This window comes from Thamnophis sirtalis, unplaced genomic scaffold (genome assembly GCF_051295495.1).
Source record: "Thamnophis sirtalis isolate CommonGarterSnake01/CBP01778 unplaced genomic scaffold, rThaSir2_p1.2 scaffold_13, whole genome shotgun sequence".
Classification (NCBI taxonomy): domain Eukaryota; kingdom Metazoa; phylum Chordata; class Lepidosauria; order Squamata; family Natricidae; genus Thamnophis; species Thamnophis sirtalis.
In genome coordinates this window covers 21151298-21172927 of record NW_028261393.1, presented here as the reverse complement: position 1 = coordinate 21172927, position 21630 = coordinate 21151298, and the positions used below count along the sequence as shown (strand labels likewise).

General features: G+C 41.5%; 1 protein-coding gene and 1 long non-coding RNA gene across 2 annotated transcripts in view; one reads left to right on the top strand and one right to left on the bottom strand.

The window, feature by feature from the left end:
* The first annotated feature begins 403 nt into the window (after nt 1-403).
* On the top strand, nt 404-21030 carry ELOA (elongin A). The gene is made up of 11 exons (XM_014060432.2): nt 404-540; nt 4772-4828; nt 5401-5519; nt 6276-7437; nt 9754-9868; nt 10990-11145; nt 12116-12213; nt 13619-13799; nt 14317-14428; nt 14964-15121; nt 15744-21030. Exons 1-11 carry the CDS (start codon nt 469-471, stop codon nt 15803-15805), a joined length of 2292 nt encoding a protein of 763 aa, XP_013915907.2. The 5' UTR covers nt 404-468; the 3' UTR covers nt 15806-21030.
* The window catches only part of LOC148043099 (uncharacterized), a 44290-nt gene continuing 37681 nt past the window's right edge, over nt 15022-21630 (bottom strand). Inside the window, exon 3 of the long non-coding RNA XR_015698290.1 lies at nt 15022-15144. This is a non-coding gene — a long non-coding RNA (uncharacterized LOC148043099). The remainder of the gene's footprint in view (nt 15145-21630) is intronic.

Sequence of the window (21630 nt, the reverse complement as noted above, 5' to 3'; positions counted from 1 at the left end):
TAAAAAATCGGTGAAAAAGCAGAAGCGCTTTTTGGAGAGGAACGAGCCAACCGTGGCAGGCAACGTTCTTGCCAATTTTCAAAATGGCCGCTATGCCACAGCAGGAAGGGTTTTGCCCTCATTTAAGATGGAGACGTTGTCATCCGTCCGTTTAACAGCTGTTTCTTAACTGTTTGCCCTGACCCGCGATGGCGTTTTTCCTTCTTCCCTGCCTTCTCGGCTGTGAAGCCTTTGCCAGATTGCAAAATGGCGGCACCGGCTTGTGAAGGGGGATGGCCGATTGGCTTCTTTTTCAGCCCCGCCCCTTTTCCCCGCCCCTTCCTTTTTTTGCCCGGGATAAACATGGTGCCACGAAACGGGATTCGAGAACCCCCAGGAGTTCGGAAGGAGGAAAGCCCAGAGTTCTCTTGGGAAGCCGTTGAAGCAACGGCCACTTCCGCCGAGCAGGAGACCTCGCCAGGAGTAAAAATGGCGGAGTCGGTGCTAGAAGATGTCCGAAAGCTCCAGTCTCGGCTCACTAGCGCTTCGGAACCGAAGAAGGTAAAAACAAAAAAAAGGGGGGACCCTGAGGGGAAAAGCGAATTGGGCGGAGAGTGGTTGTGGGGTGGCCGAATGGCGGCTGGAGCGGGGACCCCGCGAGGTGGGGGGCAGCGGGGGTCCCTTTAGGATGGCCACGGCGAGAGGTGGGAGAAACGAGGGGTACCCCAGTGAAAGAGGGGCGCTAGCTGGGAGGGCGAGGCTGAATTGCGCAGCGAGTGGGGTGGGGGGAAGGCAAAAGGGACTGTGTTTTTGGGGGGAGCAAAAGAAAAAGGGGGCGAGCCAAGGTGCAAGTGGGGCGCCCCCCCTCGGCCGTTACTGGGCAAACGAAGCCCTGCGAGTTTTTCAGGCCAATTAAAAGAAACCCCTTCCCCTCCCTACTCCCTCCCCCACCCCCCTATTGAGGATATATTATATATATATTGGAGGCGGAGACTCTTTGAGAGATGAACGCCACGAAATTTCATTTAAATGTATGCCGATCAGCGTACATGCAAAGTGGCAGCAAAGTTACTCATAAGTCTAAGGATGGCGAGACTTGTGCTGGGGAGGTGTAACAAATCACAGACACACACATATAGATATATATCTATTGAACGGCCATCCTCCGAGAGATATATTTATATGTGTGGACATATATGGATGGTCAATGGGAGAAACGGGTGGGGGGGAGAACAGCCGTTTAACGGCTGAATTTTGAACGCCGGAGAAATCCATGTCCGTTGATGGGGAGGGGGGGGGCTGGTTGTATGAGTTGTCGGTTATGTTCCATGGACTAGGCAAGATTGTGGGGTGGGTGGGGGTCGTGGATTCCAGAGGGCTAGTCCTATCCCTTGAAGGGGTGAGGGCTTAGCCAATGAAAAGGCTCTAGGGGTGTCTTATTGCTCTGTGTGTTTTTAATAAAAATAAATAAATGTAAAAACAGTATTGTAGTCATTATCATCAAGTGGGCTGCATAGTAATTGCCAAAGGCTTGTAGAAATGTGTGAGTCTCAAAAAAGTGCCACCACAACACTGGCAAGAAGAGGAACCTTGTGCAGAATTGGGAAGTGGGTTGTGCAGGTTGCCCACCTTTTAATTCCAAACATTCAGGGAGGGTCAGAAGAAGATGCTGGCAATGAATCACCTCTGGTGTTCTTTTTTTTTTTAAATTAACTCTAGTGCAGGATCTCTGCTGTTTGCATCACCTTTACATAGATAACTGCTGAAAGAAATCTCTCTTGCAATCCTGAATATTTTTAATTATGCTAACAACCCGTAAAGAAAACTTCTACCAGAAGTTAGAAATCTGCAAAGGAGTAACTGCTAAGTGATTTTCTTTGTGTCCTAAAGATGTGAGAAGCTGATACTGAGAGAGGCTCTTTGAATAACAGTTGAAAGGATGAAGGACTGGCGTCCCCCCCACCTCTTTTGGTTCAATGGATTTCTCCTCCACCTTGCAGATTAGCATCCACTGGATAGTTTATAGTTGTTTTTACATTGAAAAGACTTAATGTGAGGACAGAAAAGAAGGGAGGTGTGTGATAGACTAAGCACTGGGCAGAACTAATTCTAGAGCATTTTCTTGCACTTTAAGTCATCCAGCAAAGAGATGTTACTTCTAAAAGCATTTCACGGAAATGGTGGCTTGAACATTTTGTGTTTTGTCAGGAGCAATCTGAGTTTACTTCTTTACTTGAAAAAACAAATTTAAATGGTCCCTTCCTTCTGGTGACTGGGAATTAAGAACTATGGAGAAGTGTACTTAAAAATACTTTGGACATGCTTTGAATCACTTTAAAGTGCAAATTTGAGGGGGTCACTTAGGAACATATCCTTTGAAAAATGTTGTTAGTACTTGGCTGCTATTTATTGCAGGACAAAAATCAATTATGAAAGAAAGGAAAAGTACAGCTTGTCTGCTACCTTTGCCTTTTCATTAGTGCCGTCCACAAGTATGTGTATTTGGGAGAAAGGCTTATTTACTGTGGAAAATCTCAACTTTTGCTTAAAGTGTGAACTTCTAGCCCATTATTGAGATGAATGCAGTTTTTTTTTTACTCCATTGGGAGAATTTATAAATGTAGTATGATTTTTGGAGATATTGGGGATAATCTTTAATGTATTGGAATGTAGAGAAGAGACAGCTTTCTCTTCCTTTTGCTGGCTTTGGGAATAAGGGCAGATACTTGGCAAACTTGTTGCTGTGGTTAACTATGCCAGTTGGTTAAAGGGCTCTCTGTGTCCCTCTGAAGAATTGTGAAGAGTTGTTCCCCTGGCTGGTTTCTAAATTTTCTCCGATAATTTACCCAGGAAGAGTTTCCAAATTCTGTGTGCAAATTTTATTGTGGCCTTCAATAATCCCTGCTTGTCCTGATTTTGTACAGCACACCTCTGCCATCCATTTTCATCTCTGTTGTAGAAAAGAAGAAGGAGAAATTTTATTTTGCAACTGTAACCCCTCTTGAGTCATATTTTTTCTGACGGAAGAACCTGCAGGGATAAAGCATATTGGGCTGCAAACACATGCCAGACAATGTAATCAAAGCAATTCAGAAAGATTTGCCCCCCACCTCTAATTCTATCCCCACCTCATCTACACCTTTATGCACCCTCTATGGAATTCAGTAGGTCTAATAGTCTATGATCAGTAGATGGCACTCTTGTGCTCTCCAGAAATCCTCTTTTCTGTCTGATTTTTGTTCTGCCACCTTTTGTTTTACATTTATTTAATTTTAGCCAACCTTGATTATTTTTATAAATAACTCAAGGCAGCCAGCATACCTAATATTCCATCCTCCTCTTAATTTCTTCACAACAACAACTTTGTTAGGTGGGCTGGGCTGAGAGAGAATGACTTGAGTTCAACAGGCAACTCAAACACCAGAGAGCTTGGTATCCTGATAACCCAAATACTAGAGTACAGTAAAATAAACCTTGATTCTGAGTTTAGGACAAATGATGGAAATTGTTACGTAGAAACAAATTTTAGAAACATTGGCTCTTAAAATTCCGCAAATTATTGGTGAATGGTCAGATGGAACATGTAAAAAAATAGTTCAGAATTGAAAAAGCTGTTGGAATGGAAGAAAGCATATTCAGCTCTGTTTGGGATTAGATGTTAAAAATTCTAGAAGAATAAAGGTATCAGAACAGCTGAGTACTAATTTTAGAGATCAAAAATGCTTCTGTGTGGATGTAAGCCACTTTTAACCCCAGTTGTCATAAGTCTATAACGATTTTCAGTCATCCAGATCTTAGTTGTATTAAAAATGGTTTTTATTTTGAAAAGGCAACTGGGCTGGGTTTTTTTTAAAAAGAAAAATAAGATGTTTTGCTTCCTATCCTGGAATCTTGATCAGCTGTATTGGATGGTATGAGAGATAGAAGGTCAGTCAACTGTCCTTCAACTGCCAATAACTGTCATTCCATGTCCCACACCATCCAACGCAACGGATCAAGATTCTAGAATAGAAAGTGAAGCCTCTTCCTTTTTCTTTAAAAAAAAATCAGTCCAGTCACCTTTTCAAAAATAAAAACCACTTTTGATACCCAGTTGTCATTGTCCAGAGTTTTTACAGTTGGGACTCCCAACTGTTGGTCATGTTGGTTGAGGACACGAGAAGTGGTCCTCTCCAGCAGCTGCATGGCTCCAGGTTGGGGAAGGCTGCCTTTAAAAGAAAATGTATTACAATTTGGAAGGCTGCCATTTGATGGATGTTGTATTACATTTGTTAAGCTATTGGTTGGTTTAATGAAATTCCCTACCATGATGAAAGATGAGAGTGGGTTTCCTGCCCCCCCTTATTATCGAACACTTCTGTTGATCAGCATTGTTACACCAAGGCTTAGCTATCATGAGAAGAAGGTCAATGAGGCTGATATATGGGGAGCCTTTCCCAAACTCTTCAAACTGTTGCAGGTATCCAGAAATATTCTCCCTGGGAGAAACTTGCCTCTAATCCAACTGGATTTTCTCTTACTTTTGATTCAGGGATGGGGGGGTAGTCTCCAAACATATTTGGGGCAAGCAGCTCTAGAGCCCTCTGGGCAAGCCTACAATCTTTGGATGGGATTGCTGCAACTATAAGATTTTTGATCTGCTTCATTTGTCTGCAAAATATTAGGTCTGTTCCTTCTGTGGCATCTTAGCAGCTCTGTGGGTTTGTTTTTTGAACTTCTTGACTACTGTGGGGGAAAAAAAGCTCTCCATTACAGAGCTGAGTTCTCAACCCTTTTCTATTCCCCTCTGCAGCTGTTGAAGAGTTTGAAGAGACTTTCTGAACTGCCAATGACAATTGACATTCTTCAGGTAAGTTATTTTGTAGTACCATGTCTTACGCTTGGAAACTTAGTTCTGTTGGAGATTCCAAGTATAGCTGCCCAGGATGGAGGTTCTGCGGAGTAAGAAGTTGGAAATCTGCATAGAAAGAGGGCAATCTCACTGAAGATTGATTGGTTGATTATTTATTTATTTAAAAGTTTTGATGGCATGGTGTCTCACAACAGCAGTAAAACCCAATAACAACAAAACATAATTCTCCCTCCGTCCCTCCCTCTCTCTCTTACACACACACACACACACACACCCTGCCCTAACCATCTAAGCCAGGATGCGGCTAAATCTGTCCTGTTGTGATGGCTTGGTCCGAATTACAAATGGGAAGGCTCAAACCCTGCAAAATATAGAAAGAAAAATATTTTATTGTTCCATGTATATCCTGCTAAGCCATCACTGTGCTTTGAATAAGTTACAGTTGGGTTGGGTTCATACCTTGCATTCAGCCATAATTGGTTTATTTGTTGTAGGCTTAGCATGTTGTATGAACTCAGCTGTTAACTAGCTGTCATTGTCAAAGCTGTTTTCCTACATCCTTTTCGCAGGAGACTGGAGTCGGAAAGAGTGTGAATAGTTTACGAAAACATGAACAGGTTGGAATCTTTGCCAAGAACTTGGTAGCAATATGGAAGAAGCTGCTGCCAGTTTCACAGGAAAAAGTGCGGTGAGTTGGGCTTTTATAATATCTCTTTCTTAACAGACAATCCCCTTGTACAGTTCATCTGCCCTCAAAAACAATTTGAAGCTCTGTTTCCTGATACAGCTCCACTGCCTGGTGGAATGTGCCAAATGTTAATAGCCAGAGAGAATATAAACAATGAAAGATCAAGATAGTTTGGCAAAAATAATGTAAAAGGGGGGAAAATGTGCAAGCTTTATAGATAACATATGAAGAATGGTTGCAGGAACTGGGTATAGCTAGTCTAGAGAAAATAAGGATTAGGGGTGACATGAAAGCAGTGTTTCAATATTTGAGGGCTGCCACAAAGAAGAGGGGGGTTAGCTTATTTTTCAAAGCACCAGAAAGTAAGACAAGAAACAATGAGTGGAAACTAATGAAGGAGAGAAGCAACCTGGAATAAGGAGGAACTTCCTAACAACGAGAACAATTAACAAGTGAAACAGCTTTGCCTTCAGAAGTTGTGTGTAATTCATCACTGCAGATTTTTAAGAAGAGACTTGACAGCCACTTGTCTGAAATGGTATCGGGTCTCCTGCTTGAGCAGGGGGTTGGACTAGAAGATCTCCAAGGTCCCTTCCAGTTCTATCCTATTCTAAATTCTAGTCTAGAAAGATAGAGGTTGGCTGCATTCTATTTCATTGTTAAGAAGATGGAACTAAGCAATCATAGCTTTAGCTTAGGTTTTCAGTAATCTTTGATCAAAATCAATAATCCAATTCTTTCTCTGTTTTTTTTAAGGCATAATCTTGAACCTACAGAACATGACCGAAACCTTTCTAGGAAACGACACCGAGATCTGTTGCCCAAAGAGGGCTGCTCAGAGACACACCAGCCTTCTTGCAGCCAGTCATACGAGTTGGATTGTGGAACTAAAAAGGTCAAGAGGTGTTCAGAGCCAGAGAAATCCCATCAGGAGGTCAGCTATGGCATCCCACAAGACAGGTCATGGAGGAGAGGGTCCTCTGACCAGGAGTGTTCTGACTATGGCCATGCCGTCTCATCTGAGCTCAGTGAAAGTCCTCAGGAACTCTATGTGGACCTCTGCCATGCTGAAGAACAAGAGAAGGAACAAAAATCCTTTTCTCAAAAGGGGATGAAAAGCCCCCCATTTCAGGACCGACCAGAAGTTACTCATCATAGGCATTTCAGTGACTCTCAAGAGAAACCTAGTACAAGTCAGAGCAAAGAGCCTAAATCTTCTCACAAAGAGAGGCAGCGGCCAGAAGCCAAGGGTGAAGACAAGGCCTCCGTGTTCAGCTCAGAGAGGCTGCCAAAGGCTTCTTCTTCCTTCCACGAAGCTTCCTTACCAGGCAGCAGCAAGGAGAAGCTGAAGGCCCCAGACAGCCTCAAGCGAGAGAAGAAAAAAGATGGCGCCAGCAGCAGCGGCATCAAGAGACAGAAGACACACTTTGACTTGGAGGATAGCTTGAATGAACATAGGAAGAAACAAAAAACTCATGACTTGGAAAAGGCCAAAGCAGAGAAGATAAAATTTAGCCTGGAAACCATATGTGTAGATCAGGAGAAACCAAAACCTGAGGGAGACTTTCCTCATAAGAACAAGGAGAAGAAGAGTTCCAGCAGCTTTAAAACCTCTGAAGCCAAACCCAAAGTCTTCGAATCACACAAGAGGCCTGCAGGGTTCTCCCCTCCCGGAGAGGTGGAGGATGAGTACGAGAAGCCCACCATGTCCTTTGAGTCCTATCTGAGTTACGACCAGCCTCAGAAGAAAAAAAGGAAGCTGGCCAAGCCGACTACCGCTCCAGCCCCAGAGAAAGCACACAGCAGCAAGCAGAATGGCTCCAAGTCAAGTGCCAAGAGCTCGGATGCCAGCCGGAAAGCTCCCAAGCCACCGAGTGAGAAGAAACCGGTGGAGGCCTCTGCACCTAAAACAAAAAAAGTAAGGGTTCTCGTGGGGGGAATCATTGGTTCACTGTTATCTTTTCTTGGCCACATTGGTGTTGAAGGCAAACTGAAGGTTTTTTTTTAGCATTTTGGTTCACAAGGCACAATCACAATGTGGCTTATTTGGGTGTGTGTGTGTGTTATGGCGCACCAGCAGCCAGCAGAACTGGCAGCAGAGTTGGATAGTGAGGAGGTTGGGGAGGAGCACGGGCCAGTCCTGGAGGCTGGAGAAGGCTCTGACAAGTGCTTGGCGTCGGAGGCAGAGATGGGACCAGGGCCATCTGGCAGTGGTCAGATGCCTACGGAACTAGACAGCAGTGAGGCAGAGGAACAGCTGGATCCTGTTGCCAGTGTGCGCATGCCCAGAACTGCCAGAAGAAAAGAACAAGTCAGAAATCAGGGTGGACTTGGAAGTAAAGTCACAGGTGGAAGGTGATTGGCCCCTGCCATAGGAAATAAAAGAGGAGCGAAAGGGGAGGGGGCTTTTGCAGGAAACAATTTGTTCGTTCGGTTAGATTCGTTTCAGGAGTGTGTGCTCCATCTTTTCTTGTATAGCACCTCATTTGGGAAATATTTACATGGCAGCTTTGCAAAATAGATAAAGTCTGTAGACATTAATATTCCTTTGAAAGACTGTTTGCCAGGCCTTGCTGAATGTAAATGAGTGGAATTCACATTTGTTTAATCAGAGGGGTTTTGACCGGACCAGGACTCTGCCTCGTGCTTTTTGGGGAAGCCTAGGTCAGAACAATGTTGTTATATGCACCTAGCCATTGTAATTTGTAAGTCATCGCTTATCATTAGACCTGACCTCTAAACTCATCAAATGACGGTTCTTTCGGCAATATTGGTTGAGGAAATCAGGACTTGCATGCACCTGGGACATTTTAATATACGGAAGTGAATACCAGACAAAGGTTCTGCAGGCTTCAAAGGCAGCTTGTGCTTCTAAGAGTTTGGGCCCATTAATTACTAGTTCTGACCAGAACATCATAAATGACATATTATGCAGTGGAATGGGCTTATCTATTAACTTACACAGGAATAAAACATGGAATTCGGTCCTCTCCAAAAACTTGCTGAGTAAGTTAGCTTGGGGTCGGTGCAGTTTTCTCCCCAGTGCAAATGAAGAGAGTCCTTGGAGCTCACCATGCTCCGTTGTTTGCTTGGATATTTCATTACCCAATTAGGTAACATAAGTGCAAGTGAGTGGGATTTGCCCTCTATCACTATAATATTACCTGCCAAAGAAATATTTAGCTACATCATTTCTATTATTTGTAATGGAATATATTTAAAATAATGTTTTAACATTATTCCCAAGACCTGGGGTGTCAAACTCAAGGCCCGGGGACCAGATCCAGCCCACAGGGTACTTCAATCTGGCACACGGGGCCACTCTGGAAACAGCGATGGACTGGCTTGTGTTGTGTCTGCCAGCAAAAATAGGCTCCTGGGTTCTGTTTTTGGCTACCACAGCCTCCGGTAATCCTCTGCCAATGAAAACGGAGCTTGAGAGGCCCTCCCCAGCTCCGTTTTCGCTGGCAGAGGGTTGCAGGAGGCCATGGGAGCCAAAAATGGAGCTTGGAAGCCTATTTTTGCTGGCAGAGCACTAGGGCCAGCACAGGTGCTCCTGACAGGAGTGACGTTGAGCTGGCCACAGGTGGCATGCCGAACCATTTGTTAGGGCATGTGAGACATTGCCTAGCTGACTTTGGCCTTCTTTTGAGGCTGTTTTTCGCCCTCCCGAGCCTTTAGGGGGCTTCCCTGAAGGCTCTGGAGGTCGAAAAACGGCTCTATGGACAAACCGAAAGTCACTTCCCATTTGCTCGTAGGGCACATTTTGCCCTCCAGAAGGTGAAAAATGGACCTACGGAGAACCCGGAAGTTTGGGAATGGTGACTTCTGGTTTGTCCGTAGAGCCAATTTTTGAGCATTATAGCATTATGGGTGTGGCATGCCAGCGCACGCGCCCCCCCTGGTGCTCCCCCCCCCCGCTTGTGGCACGGCAACCAAAAAAGATTTGCCATCCCTGCCCTATAAGTTGGTAGGTAGACAGCACTTAGCACTGAAAAAAGTAGAAGATAAGAGAGTTGTTCTTTGAACTCCCCATCGTTCCTAATGACAGAATACTCAACACGTTTGAATTTACCTCCGTTGAAGTACAGCCTACTCAAAATGTTGAGTGGACAGTTTTGTCATGAGTCTGTTTGGTTTCAAAGATGTTTCCCCCCCCCCCCCCAAACGCAGCAAATATGGACTTTTGCAAAGCTGTCTTAACCAAACACGAGCTTTTCCCCCCCCTCCACAGATCCTCATTGATGTGCTGCCAATGCTCCCTGACATTCCATTGCCTCCAATTCAGGCAAATTATCGCCCTCTTCCCTCACTTGAGACGGTCCCATTTGTCCAACCAAAGAGGAAAGGTAAAGTTGGAGCGGAATCTTCTTTTCATTTACTATTTCTAAAAGTTGTGGTTGAGGACAGGTTGGGTGATACAGGAAAAAAATCACGTAGAAGTTCTGAATTTTTCTTTGTCTTTTATTCACTTACCTAGACCCCTTCCTCCTGTGAAAGAGGAGGAAGACCACTCTATAAATATAATGAGAATAGATGCCAATTTGGATTCAGGGAAATAGTTGAGTAGCTCAATGGTAGTTGATCATTTCTCTGATGCTTCCCGAGACGGAAAGAAAAGAGAATAGAATAGAATAGAATGAAATTATGAAAGAAAGAATAGAATAGAATTAGGAAAGAATGAGGAAAGAATGAATAGAATAGGGATAGGAATTAGGAGAGAATAAAAACAGAATAGGAATAGAATAGAATAGAATTCTTTATTGGCCAAGTGTGATTGGACACACAAGGAATTTGTCTTTGGTACAAATGCTCTCAGTGTACCTAAAGAAAAATAAAATAGAATACGTCAAGAATCATAAGATACAACACTTAGTGATAGTCATAGGTTACTAATGAATCAAATTATGCTAGGAAACACATAAAACAATATAAATTGAAAGATACAAGCAAAAGTGGGAAAAAGATAGGTAGTAGGAAGGAAGAGAAGAATAATACTAATACAGTCTTAGTAAGTAATATGACAAGGAATGTGATTGTGGCTTTGCTTCCAAGCACATTGCATCTTAGTTGTTCAACCATGAAGTTTTTTTTTGTGCAGTGAGGAATCATCTGCCTCATATTAAAAGCACAAATAAATCATCTTTTTAAAGCACAAGATAGCCTACATTCACTATCCACAATTTGGGTTTAGTCCCTTGAGTTGGAAGCAGTGATTTTCCATGCAAGCCACCCATAGTAGTGCCACAGTGAGATTGGAGGCCAATAAATCCAACAAATAAATAAATAATGGAAATGCCTTTACAAACAGGCGTGCCTGTATGTAAACGTGTCCGGTAGCTATAAATCAGTGCAAACACTGTGAATTTTTCCAAAATCATCTGGTGGGGTTGGAATAAGTTTTTGGTCTTCTGTGACCTCCATGCTGGATACCCTGGTCTCTAATGAGTCTTTTGCTCTGACCTTGCAGCCCTCTCCTCCCCAACTGCAGAGGATGAGGCTGGTTTCACAGGACGTCGGCTGAATTCCAAGATGCAGGTGTACTCGGGCTCCAAGACTGCCTATCTTCCGAAGATGATGACTCTTCATGAGCAATGCATCCGGGTGCTCAGCAATAATATTGACTGTGAGTCCGATAGTTGTCGGCCTGTGAAGGGGAAGGGGTTTGACAGTGAACTGGATCGGGATAGTTACTTATTTACTTATATGGCAGTCCAACTCCCTGTAATACAGGGAGTCCTTGACTTACAACCATCTGGTTAAGGACTGATTGGAGTTGAAAAAAGGGACTTACAGCTGGTCCTCACACTTAACAACTGTCAACAGCATCTCCTTGCTGGGCGATCAGAATTTAGACACTTGGCAACCAGCATGTATTCATAACAGTTGCAGCATCCTGGGGTCACGCGATTGCCATTTGCAGTCTTCTCAGGAAGCAAAATTGGGGGGTGGGATTTGCTTAAGGACTGCATGATTCACTTAGCAACCCTGGCCAAAAAGGTCTTAAATCAGGCATAACTCGCTAGACTATCTTCATTAGTTGTGGAGATTTTGATCCCAATTGTGGCCAGAAGTCAAGGACTGCTTGCATAACTGTCACGCAAACATTTCCATTAGAGGACTGCTTAATTCATTGCTCCTCCATCCAGTTGACAAGTTCTCTTTCAAAGCTCCTTTTCTCTTACAATCATGTTATTTTCTGATTTGAGGTGAAGTTGGGATTAACATGGAAAGATCCATGAAAGAATAGTTCATGGTTAAGCAAATGGGATAAACTGACAGTGGCTAAGTGGCTTACTTAGTTTTGTTTAGTCCTAAAGCAATCAGCCATTCTGTTGTTCCTTGCCTTTCTTTCTAGTTGGTTGGGGAAACTTGATTTGGACAACATCTAGGTTTTATATTTTGCATGACCATGGTTCCTTCGTGCATCGTAGAAAACATTCTGGTTCTTCTATCCATACTTAGCTGATTTTATGCCTCCTGGATTTCAGAAGATGCTTCCATGTCTTGCTATGCATGTAAAACCAAATACCTGTCTCCTGTTTGGAAAATATGTCCTGAAAATGAAAAAAGATCTGTCTGCTTTTTTTTCCTAGCCATCTACGAAGTAGGCGGTGTCCCATATTCTGTACTTGAGCCTGTTTTGGAACGCTGCACCCCAGAGCAGTTGTATCGCATCGAGGAGTGCAATCACGTGAGTGTTACCAGATAAGAGGGAATGAGGTGTGGTTTCTATCTATGGATGTAACTCAAAAACAGCTGGTATAAAATTAGGTATAGGGAATGCTGTATTTAAAGAAAAAACCCTCTATTTTTATTCAGATGACATAAATATGCAAGACCACAATATATACAGGAAAAATCTAATTGAAGGATATCAATTAAGTATAATAAAAATAAAGTTCATTATATAATAATACAACCTCTGACAATGATATCTTAAAGAGTTAGTAAAATGATAGCACTGTGATTAGATAATAGAGAAGATCCTCAGCCCTAGAAAATGAAAACTTTGTGGAAAAGTTTTGAGAAACTCTTTGTTTCTGTAGAGTGATATTTCTCAACCTTGGCAACTTTAAGATATGTAGACTTCAACTCCCAGAGTTCCCCAACCATCCCCATTGGGGGGTGGTTGAAGTCCACACACCTGAAAGCTGCCAGGTTGAGAAACATGGCTGTACAGGTCAACTAATTTTGACCTGCTCTGCAAGGTGAATGGATGTCTCGGAGGTCCTTAGCAGAAATTTTACACGGTACATGATACCAGTACCATCAAATTGGCATTTGGAATTGGGATGAAGATACTGGGATTGCATTGTAACACCTCTTCCCCCCCCAAATGAATTTTGGGACTTGGCTATTAGCTAGTGAACCTAATGGACAAGTTCCCTTCTGTGGCAGCCTCTCCCATTAAGGGTATAGTAATAGGTAGCTCAGAAACCTGCTCTTAATCACCCAAGCATATTTGGCAGAGGGAATTCAACTGGATCTTGGTGAAGTTGCCATGTGTTTGTCACCAGCTGCTGTTCTCCTTAAGTATTCCTCCAAGGAACAAATAAAGAAGAAGCAAGACAAAGGGACTTTAGAGATGGGAAGCACCTCCACCCCTTAATTTTCTCAAACACCACGAGGATGAATGGCAGCAAAAGGACTAAGGGGCAGGGATTTAAGAAGTCTCTTAAGAAGAGCCAAAGAGGCTCTGTGCATCCAGAAGGCCATTATGTAAGCCTTGGCATTGCTTCCTTTATCACCAGTCCAAATAGTAGAGAGGACAGAATTTTCCTTCCTCCAAGTTGTCCTTGTTGACAAAAGTGATTTCATTTTTCTCCAGCAAATAACCCCAAAGGAAAAGATGTTAAGTTCGCAATTCAAACCTGTAGTTGGGACCAGAATTTTAGTTGTAAGTTGTAAGGCATTCATGTGACTGCACTTGATTTTACAAGTTGGAGTTTTGTAATATTTCCCTGGACTTGTTTTGAAACTTGAGGGTATATCTTCTAGTAAGCAAATTTGCATCTTGGACAACTAGATCTTGGTTCATAAAGATTTCAGAGATATTCCAACTCTAGGCTCAATCTTCCTTTGCTCTTGGCCTCCAGGTTTTAACTGAAGACACAGATCAATTGTGGCACAATCATTGCCAGCGTGACTTCAAGAAGGAGAAGCCAGATGAGTTTGAGAGCTGGAGGGAAATGTACCTACGGCTGCATGATGCTCGAGAGCAGCGACTTCTGATGCTAACGCAAAACATCCGTTCAGCTCACGCCAATAAACCCAAAGGTAGAAGGCTGGACTGAGCGATTGAGCGGGCATGGAGATAAGAAGGGGCAGGGGAGAAAAAGGCTAGCAAATCATTTTTTAATCGGAAAGAAGTGTGCGGTGTTTTTTTTTCTTTTGTAAGTCCTTGCATTATTTGACAGTTGGGAAGTTAGCGACATACATGAAAAAAGGGAAGGGAACAGTTTTCCCTTTGAAATTTGACTGTCCTGGCACAAGGGCAGGATAAATAATGCAAAATTACTACTTCTGCATGCTATTACAAGTAGCTTTCAATTTACAACCATTCATTTAATGACCATTTGTGACCTTTCCAGCCATCTTCCAACAAGCAAATTGAAGAGGGGAAGCCAGATTCACTTAACAATTATTCATTTCACGAAATACGGGTCTCAGTTTTGGTTGTAGGTTGAGGGCTGTCTGTACATAAGTCTTAAAAAGCCTTGCTCCAGAAAGTGTCTTCAGTAATGTGTGGGAAATTCAAATTGTCTTAAATTTTGGTTTTGCTCTCCTCTTTTAGCCAGAGTAGCTAAGATGGCATTTGTCAACTCAACAGTCAAGCCACCCCGGGAAGTGAGGAGAAGACAAGAAAAATTTGGGACTGGAGGAGCGGCTGCTCCAGAGAAGATTAAGTATGTTTTCTATGAAGGCTTTGACTTTATCTTCTTCTTGGGAGAACAGTGACAAGCTGCAGGGAAAAGAAATATGGGAGGCTGTGTCTATCCTGCCTGTCAGCATCCATTTGGAGAGGAGACGCAACATTGTGCGTGATGATGCCATGGCTAGTTTAGATACCTATGAACCCAATATAGGCATCACATGTGCTTCCAGCTGTGTTTTCATACAGCAGCTGTCATCCCTTTTATGATTGTAATTAAATCATTCTCTCTGAGAGAAGGAATTGTTAACCTTTTTTAAAAAGGTGATGAGCAGGCCACTAAGAGAGAGTAACCTGGCTCTCAACAATGGGGAGAAAAGTAAAATGTATTTTTCCAGATCCAAATTCCTGATGATGCTTGAATGAAGAGGGAGTAATTGATCTTCAGCAACTCTGGTTGCTCCTGGGTGACACATTTTCTCTGTCTATTACAGTCCAGGCTCTGCAAGCACATTTTTTGACTCTGCAGTGGTCAATTCTTCACCGCTCACCATCTTCTCTTTCCTCAGAATCAAACCTGTATTGTTCACGGCAACTAAAAGTAGCAGCGTTCACGCAGAAGAGGAACAGGATTACGACAGGCCCAGTACTAGTAGTGGCCCCTCATGTTCATCCATGGGCAGCACTTCATCGGTGTCCTATGACCCAAGGAAGCCCCAGGTGAAAAGTAAGTGAGCTGACTCCTCCATCCTGCAAAAAGATTGAGGGTTTTCATGAGAAATACTTCATATTAATCTCGAATGGGATTCAATTATTTTTACATGGTGCCATGCATAAATATTTTTGAATGTGTCCATTTTAACCTTTGATATAGGTAAATAGGCAACTAAATAGGCAACTAAAAGCTCTTTTTGGGGGGCAGGGGCTTCTCCATAATTTTTAAAATGGGAAGCATTCCTGAAGACAAAAAAGCTGAAGAAATGCGGTTTTTGATCGTGTAGAATCCTATCAGACAGTCTGTAAAAGGCATATTCAGAGGCATGGTTTGGTGGGCAAAATGTCTGATTCTGCACAATTGCAACATTATAGCCAAAATCAGAATGATGTGTAAATTAATGTGATATGTAAATATATAAGTCCTTAGGTCCATAGAAAAAGAAATCACTAGCCACTTAAATATGTGCATTGCAAAGATTTTTTTTCTACCTGTAAAATGGAATTGGCTTCTATTTTAGTGGAAACTGTTTCCTTCAAATGCAAATCCAGATTTGTAATCTACATATATCTGTGTGTCTTAATGCAACTGCTTATATGCAATAACCTCTATCTTTTCTCCTCTTGTTTTGCAGAAATTGCACCCATGATGGCAAAGACTATCAAAGCTTTCAAAAACAGGTTTTCTCGACGATAAAGGAACTGTCAGGCTCCCGTGAACGCGAAGGAAAAAAAAAAATCTTATGGAAGCAGTGCTTACAGGAAATTGGGGGGTTTTGGGGGAGCCCTCCAAAGCCCTGTTTAAGACCAACTGCACAGTATTGTTCAAAACCACCTTCCAATTTCCTCTCTTTGTCCCCGTAATTTTTGTTTTATCTGCCAAGCGTTTTGCAAATGTGAAGTCTTGGCACCTGGCTGAGAAACGAAGGTCCACAAACTATAGCGCTTTCTTCAGTCTCTTTTTCTGGATTCCAGAATGGAAAGAGAACTGCCTTCCACCATCTGCAGTGTTTTTTTTTTTGTTTTGTTGTTTTTTTGTCTCCCCTCGGCCAGTTGTAAGACTTCAGATCTGCTCTTCTATTCTCCACTGTGAAAGACCATCTATTTTGCAGATACTGTTCATGGTTAGCAACCGGTACTAAAGGACCACTTGGGACTTTTATGATCTTGGTCAACCTTCCGGCAAGTGATTTCCCCCAAACATCATTTTCTCCTTCTTTCTGTTTTTCAGTCTCAGCTTTTAAGTGTTCATCTCATGCCTAAAAACCCTTTGTGCCAGATACAAGCTGATTGGCCTTTCTATACAGGGACATCTGGAAGGGCCACTGTCGTTCTGTTCATTTGGCAAAGGAAAAAAAAAAATAAAGTAAGAAATGGGTACACGTTATTTTAAACTCGTAGGAAAAACAAAAGCAGCACAACTCAGGAAGCGAAGAATAAGTCACTTTGCACAAATCGGGATTTAAAGCATTCATCTGAGGTTTCTTATTTTAAAAATGTATAGACGATAAGGGGGATAGGTTCTCCTCTCCCCATTTTAAATTGAAAAGAAGGATTCTCTTCTTTGATCCCTCTGGTTTTAACAACAGAGCAGGCACTTTAATTCACTGTTACCCCTTAAAGAGCTTCAGTGACAAAATGTCATTCATCTAGGTGCTCTCTACGGGGGATTCTAGAAATTGAAGTGACAACACATCAGCTTGGGTTAGAAATCATTTCCATGGAAAGGATTGTAGGAACCCCCAGTTTATTTGTCCCTCTCTAATGTAGAGGGTGTTTTTATTTTGGTTAATGTTGTTTTAAATTTAGGCAAAGGTTACATGAATTGGCTTTTAACTTATGTTTTTATCTTGTTTAATGCAGGTTTAAATTTAAGGAAACATTACATGAATTGGCTTTTAACTTGTGTTTTTATCTTGTTTAATGTAGGTTTAAATTTAAGCAAATGTTACATGAATTGGCTTTTAACTTCATTAACCAGATCCCTCTGGTTTTAACAACAGAGCTGGCACTATAATTCACTGTTACCCTTAAAGAGCTCCATTGACAAAGCTTCACTCGTCTAGGTGCTCTTTACGGGGGATTCTGGGAATTGAAGAGGCAACACCTCAAGTCGAGTTATAAATCATTTCCATAGAAAGTATGGTAGGAACCTCCAGTTTATTTGTCCCTTTCTAATGTGGAGGTTGTTTTTATTTTATTTAATGTTGTTTTAAATTTAGGCAAATGTTACATGAATTGGCTTTTAACTTCATTAACCAGATCCCTCTGGTTTTAACAACAGAGCTGGCACTGTAATTCACTGTTACCCCTTAAAGAGCTCCATTGACAAAACTTCACTCATCTGGGAGTTTCCTTATGTCCCAGAACAGAAAAGGTAGGCCCAGCCAAGGGGGCAAGATTTGGTCTTTAGTAACAGCATCCGTTATGGAATAATCTACAAGAACATTTCATGCACAGGACAAGCCAGGGGAAAAGAATTTTGAGAGTGGTCCATCTCTCTCAATGCTTATTGGCTGCTGCTATTTTAGTCCTGGAAGGGACTCTGAGCTCATGATCTTATATGTGCTGATGTTGATAGGTGTGTGTTGTGCAGGGGAAAGACAGAGCTGGTTTTGGAAGGCTTGATGGTGTGTTTCCTTTGTGCCATGGTTGAATGAATGTAAATGTCCATGTGTTTTATGAAGGACCCTGACCTTTTCCTGATAATATGGATGGAGGAAAGAGTGGTTCTCCCAGTGACCTCCTAGTGGCACCATTCTGAACTCTGGCCTTTGGGCTTTCTGCTGATACCCAGGTCATCATGAGAGTAGCAGTCACAAGAGCCCTGTTAACTTAAAAACCAGTAATTCCTCCATAAAAGTAAAGCTGGAGTGGATATGTAGTGTGTGCCATGTGGGATAAGAAAACCCTCTTGATGTTCTATGTTCAGTCCAACAAACAACATTCTCTCCAACATATAAGAAAGAGACAGCGCCTTTTAAAAAACCATCATAGAATTAAATTTTTATATGCATTTATATGTATTTTGTGTATTTATGTATATATACACATACATACACTATGTGTGTATGTACACCCACATGAAATGCATATAAATTGTAATTACGGTATATGCATTTTGTGTATGTATGTATGTGTATATGTATGTACACATATATCTGTATGCGTATATATATGCGTTTGTGTATATAGATAGGTATAGATAGATATAGATAGGTATAGATAGGTATAGATAGGTATAGATAGGTATAGATAGGTATAGATAGGTATAGATATAGATAGGTAGGTATAGGTAGGTATAGATAGATATATACACACATACATATATATACGCATACATAAATATGTGTGTACATACATATACACATACATACATACACAAAATGTATATACGTGTGTGTATGTATACACCCACGAAATGTATATAAAACATATAATTCTAATTATATGATATATGCATTTTGTGTTTGTATACACATTGATGTATGTATCTACACTCGCACATACACTACATACATATAAAAATTTAAATATATGATGGTTTTTTTTTAAAGGTGCTGTCTCCCACATGCAGGTTTGGAGATGATTTTAAATCCCCAACAATTTTGTGTAGCCTTTTAATTTTAAGGCGGATTGGATTTAATGATGTTGGATTCTAAGAAATGTTCCTTTTGCTCTAGTGTACCTAATTTTGCGGTATTTGACTTACTGATATAATCTTCTGCTGGTTGTTGTGCGTGGTGTATTTTCTCCTCTTTGTTGTTGGATTTGGTGGTAAGAGGAGAGCCCAGGAAACATCTCAACCACAGAAGGCAAAAGGACATTTACAAGACTTTGTTGGTCCAACCGTTAGCTATCAAAATTGATGGATGGTTTTCGCCAACCACTTTTTTCCCATTCAAGGAAATATCTGGAGAACTTTAAATAATCAACTGGATGGCTGGAGCCCCTTTCTTGGCACTATCACATTTTTGTTTTGCAATGGGCTTACTGTGGGACACCATTCCCAACCTGAGATGGTACCAGTTGTATAGGAATTGAATGCCCATTAACCTCTGCTGACTACAAGTTATGGGGTTTCCTAGCCAATCTATCTGGAGGAGGTGATTGCAGGGAAGGTTTGCTAATGCCACCGTGACACCTTTTCATAGCACAAACCTGTCACCAGACGGACTGATAGCAGTAGTCAAGAACTTGTGTCAACTACAGGAATTATGGGCTCATCAATGATGGGCAATCCCCTTTAAATGCAGTTTTGGGGGGCCTTAATGGCCTAGAAGAACACTTGTAGATTAACCACTGCACAGTAGTTGCTGTTAACATGTGAAACCATTGGCTAAATTCCACTATAATACTGAGGACTATTTGAATACTTCATCTGATTAACATCAGAGTTTGAATTATGTACTGCAAGCCTATCCAAGCAGGCTATTCCAGATGTTTTAACCAATTCCCACATTCTTTGCCAGTGCTCTCTATGGAGGGGGGGGGAATTCTAGGAATTGAAGTGACAACACCTCAAGTCAGGTTAGAAATCATTTCCATGGAAAGGATTTTAGGAACCTCCAGTTCATCTGTCACTCCCTAATGTGGAAGGTGTTTTTATTTTATTTAATGTTTTAAATTTAGGCAAACATCAAATGATTTGGCTTTTAACTTCCTTAACCTGATCCCCGATGTTTTAACAACAGAGTAGGCACTGTAATTCACTGTTACCCCTTAAAGAATTCCATGACAAAATTTCACTCATCTAGGAGTTTCGTTATGTCCCAGAATAGAAAAGATAGAGCAAGCCAAGGGGGCAGGTTTTGGTCTGGAGTGACAGCGTCTGTTATAAAATAATCTACAAGAACTTTTCATGCCCAGAGCAAGCCTAGGAGAAAAAGTTTTGAGAGTGGTCCATCTGTCTCTGGTGCTTATTGCCTGCTGCTATTTTAGTCCTGGAGGAGACACTGAACTCATGATCTTACCTATGGTGATGTTGATAGGTGTGTGTTGTGCAGGGAAAAGACAGCTGGTTTTGGAAGACCTGATGGTGTGTTCCCTAGTGCCACAGTTGAATGAATGTTGATGTCCTTGTGCCTTTTCCTGATAGAGGAAAGAGAGGTTCTCCCAATGGCCTCCTAGTGCCACTATTCTGAACTCTGGCCTTTGGGTTTTCTGCTGATACTCAGGTCATCATGAGAGTAGCAGTCACAAGAGCCCTGTTAACTTAAAAACCAGTAATTCCTCCATAAAAGTAAAGCTGGAGTGGATATGTAGTGTGTGCCATGTGGGATAAGAAAACCCTCTTGATGTTCTATGTTCAGTCCAACAACATTCTCTCCAACACATAGGAAAGAGACAGCGTCTTTTAAAAAACCATCATAGAATTAAATTTTTATATGCATTTATATGTATTTTGTGTATTTATGTATATATACACATACATACACTATGTGTGTATGTACACCCACATGAAATGCATATAAATTGTAATTACGGTATATGCATTTTGTCTATGTAAGGATGTGTATATGTATGTACACATATATCTGTATGCGTATATATATGCGTTTGTGTATATAGATAGATAGGTATAGATAGGTATAGATAGATATAGATAGATATAGATAGGTATAGATAGGTATAGATAGGTATAGATATAGATAGGTAGGTATAGGTAGGTATAGATAGATATATACACACATACATATATATACGCATACATAAATATGTGTGTACATACATATACACATACATACATACACAAAATGTATATATGTGTGTATGTATACACCCACGAACTGTATATAAAACATATAATTCTAATTATATGATATATGCATTTTGTGTATGTATGTATACACATTGATGTATGTATCTACACTCGCACATACACTACATACATATAAAAATTTAAATATATGATGGTTTTTTTTTAAAGGTGCTGTCTCCCACATGCAGGTTTGGAGATGATTTTAAATCCCCAACAATTTTGTGTAGCCTTTTAATTTTAAGGCGGATTGGATTTAATGATGTTGGATTCTAAGAAATGTTCCTTTTGCTCTAGTGTACCTAATTTTGCGGTATTTGACTTACTGATATAATCTTCTGCTGGTTGTTGTGCGTGGTGTATTTTCTCCTCTTTGTTGTTGGATTCGGTGGTAAGAGGAGAGCCCAGGAAACATCTCAACCACAGAAGGCAAAAGGACATTTACAAGACTTTGTTGGTCCAACCGTTAGCTATCAAAATTGATGGATGGTTTTTGCCAACCACTTTTTTCCCATTCAAGGAAATATCTGGAGAACTTGAAATAATCAACTGGATGGTTGGAGCCCCTTTCTTGGCACTATCACATTTTTGTTTTGCAATGGGCTTACTGTGGGACACCATTCCCAACCTGAGATGGTACCAGTTGTACAGGAGTTGAATGCCCATTAACCCTTGCTGACTACAAGTTATGGGGTTTCCTAGCCAATCTATCTTGAGGAGGTAGATTGCAGGGAAGGTTGGCTAATGCCACCGTGACACCTTTT

What these genes read in the sequence shown, in the direction of transcription:
- ELOA (XM_014060432.2), top strand. Translation starts at nt 469, where the DNA reads ATGGCGGAGTCGGTGCTAGAAGATGTCCGAAAGCTCCAGTCTCGGCTC. An exon ending in CTGCACCTAAAACAAAAAAA is followed by an intron (nt 7,438 to 9,753) that starts GTAAGGGTTCTC and finishes CCCCCTCCACAG; the next exon opens with ATCCTCATTGATGTGCTGCC. An exon ending in GCTCAGCAATAATATTGACT is followed by an intron (nt 11,146 to 12,115) that starts GTGAGTCCGATA and finishes TTTTTTTCCTAG; the next exon opens with CCATCTACGAAGTAGGCGGT.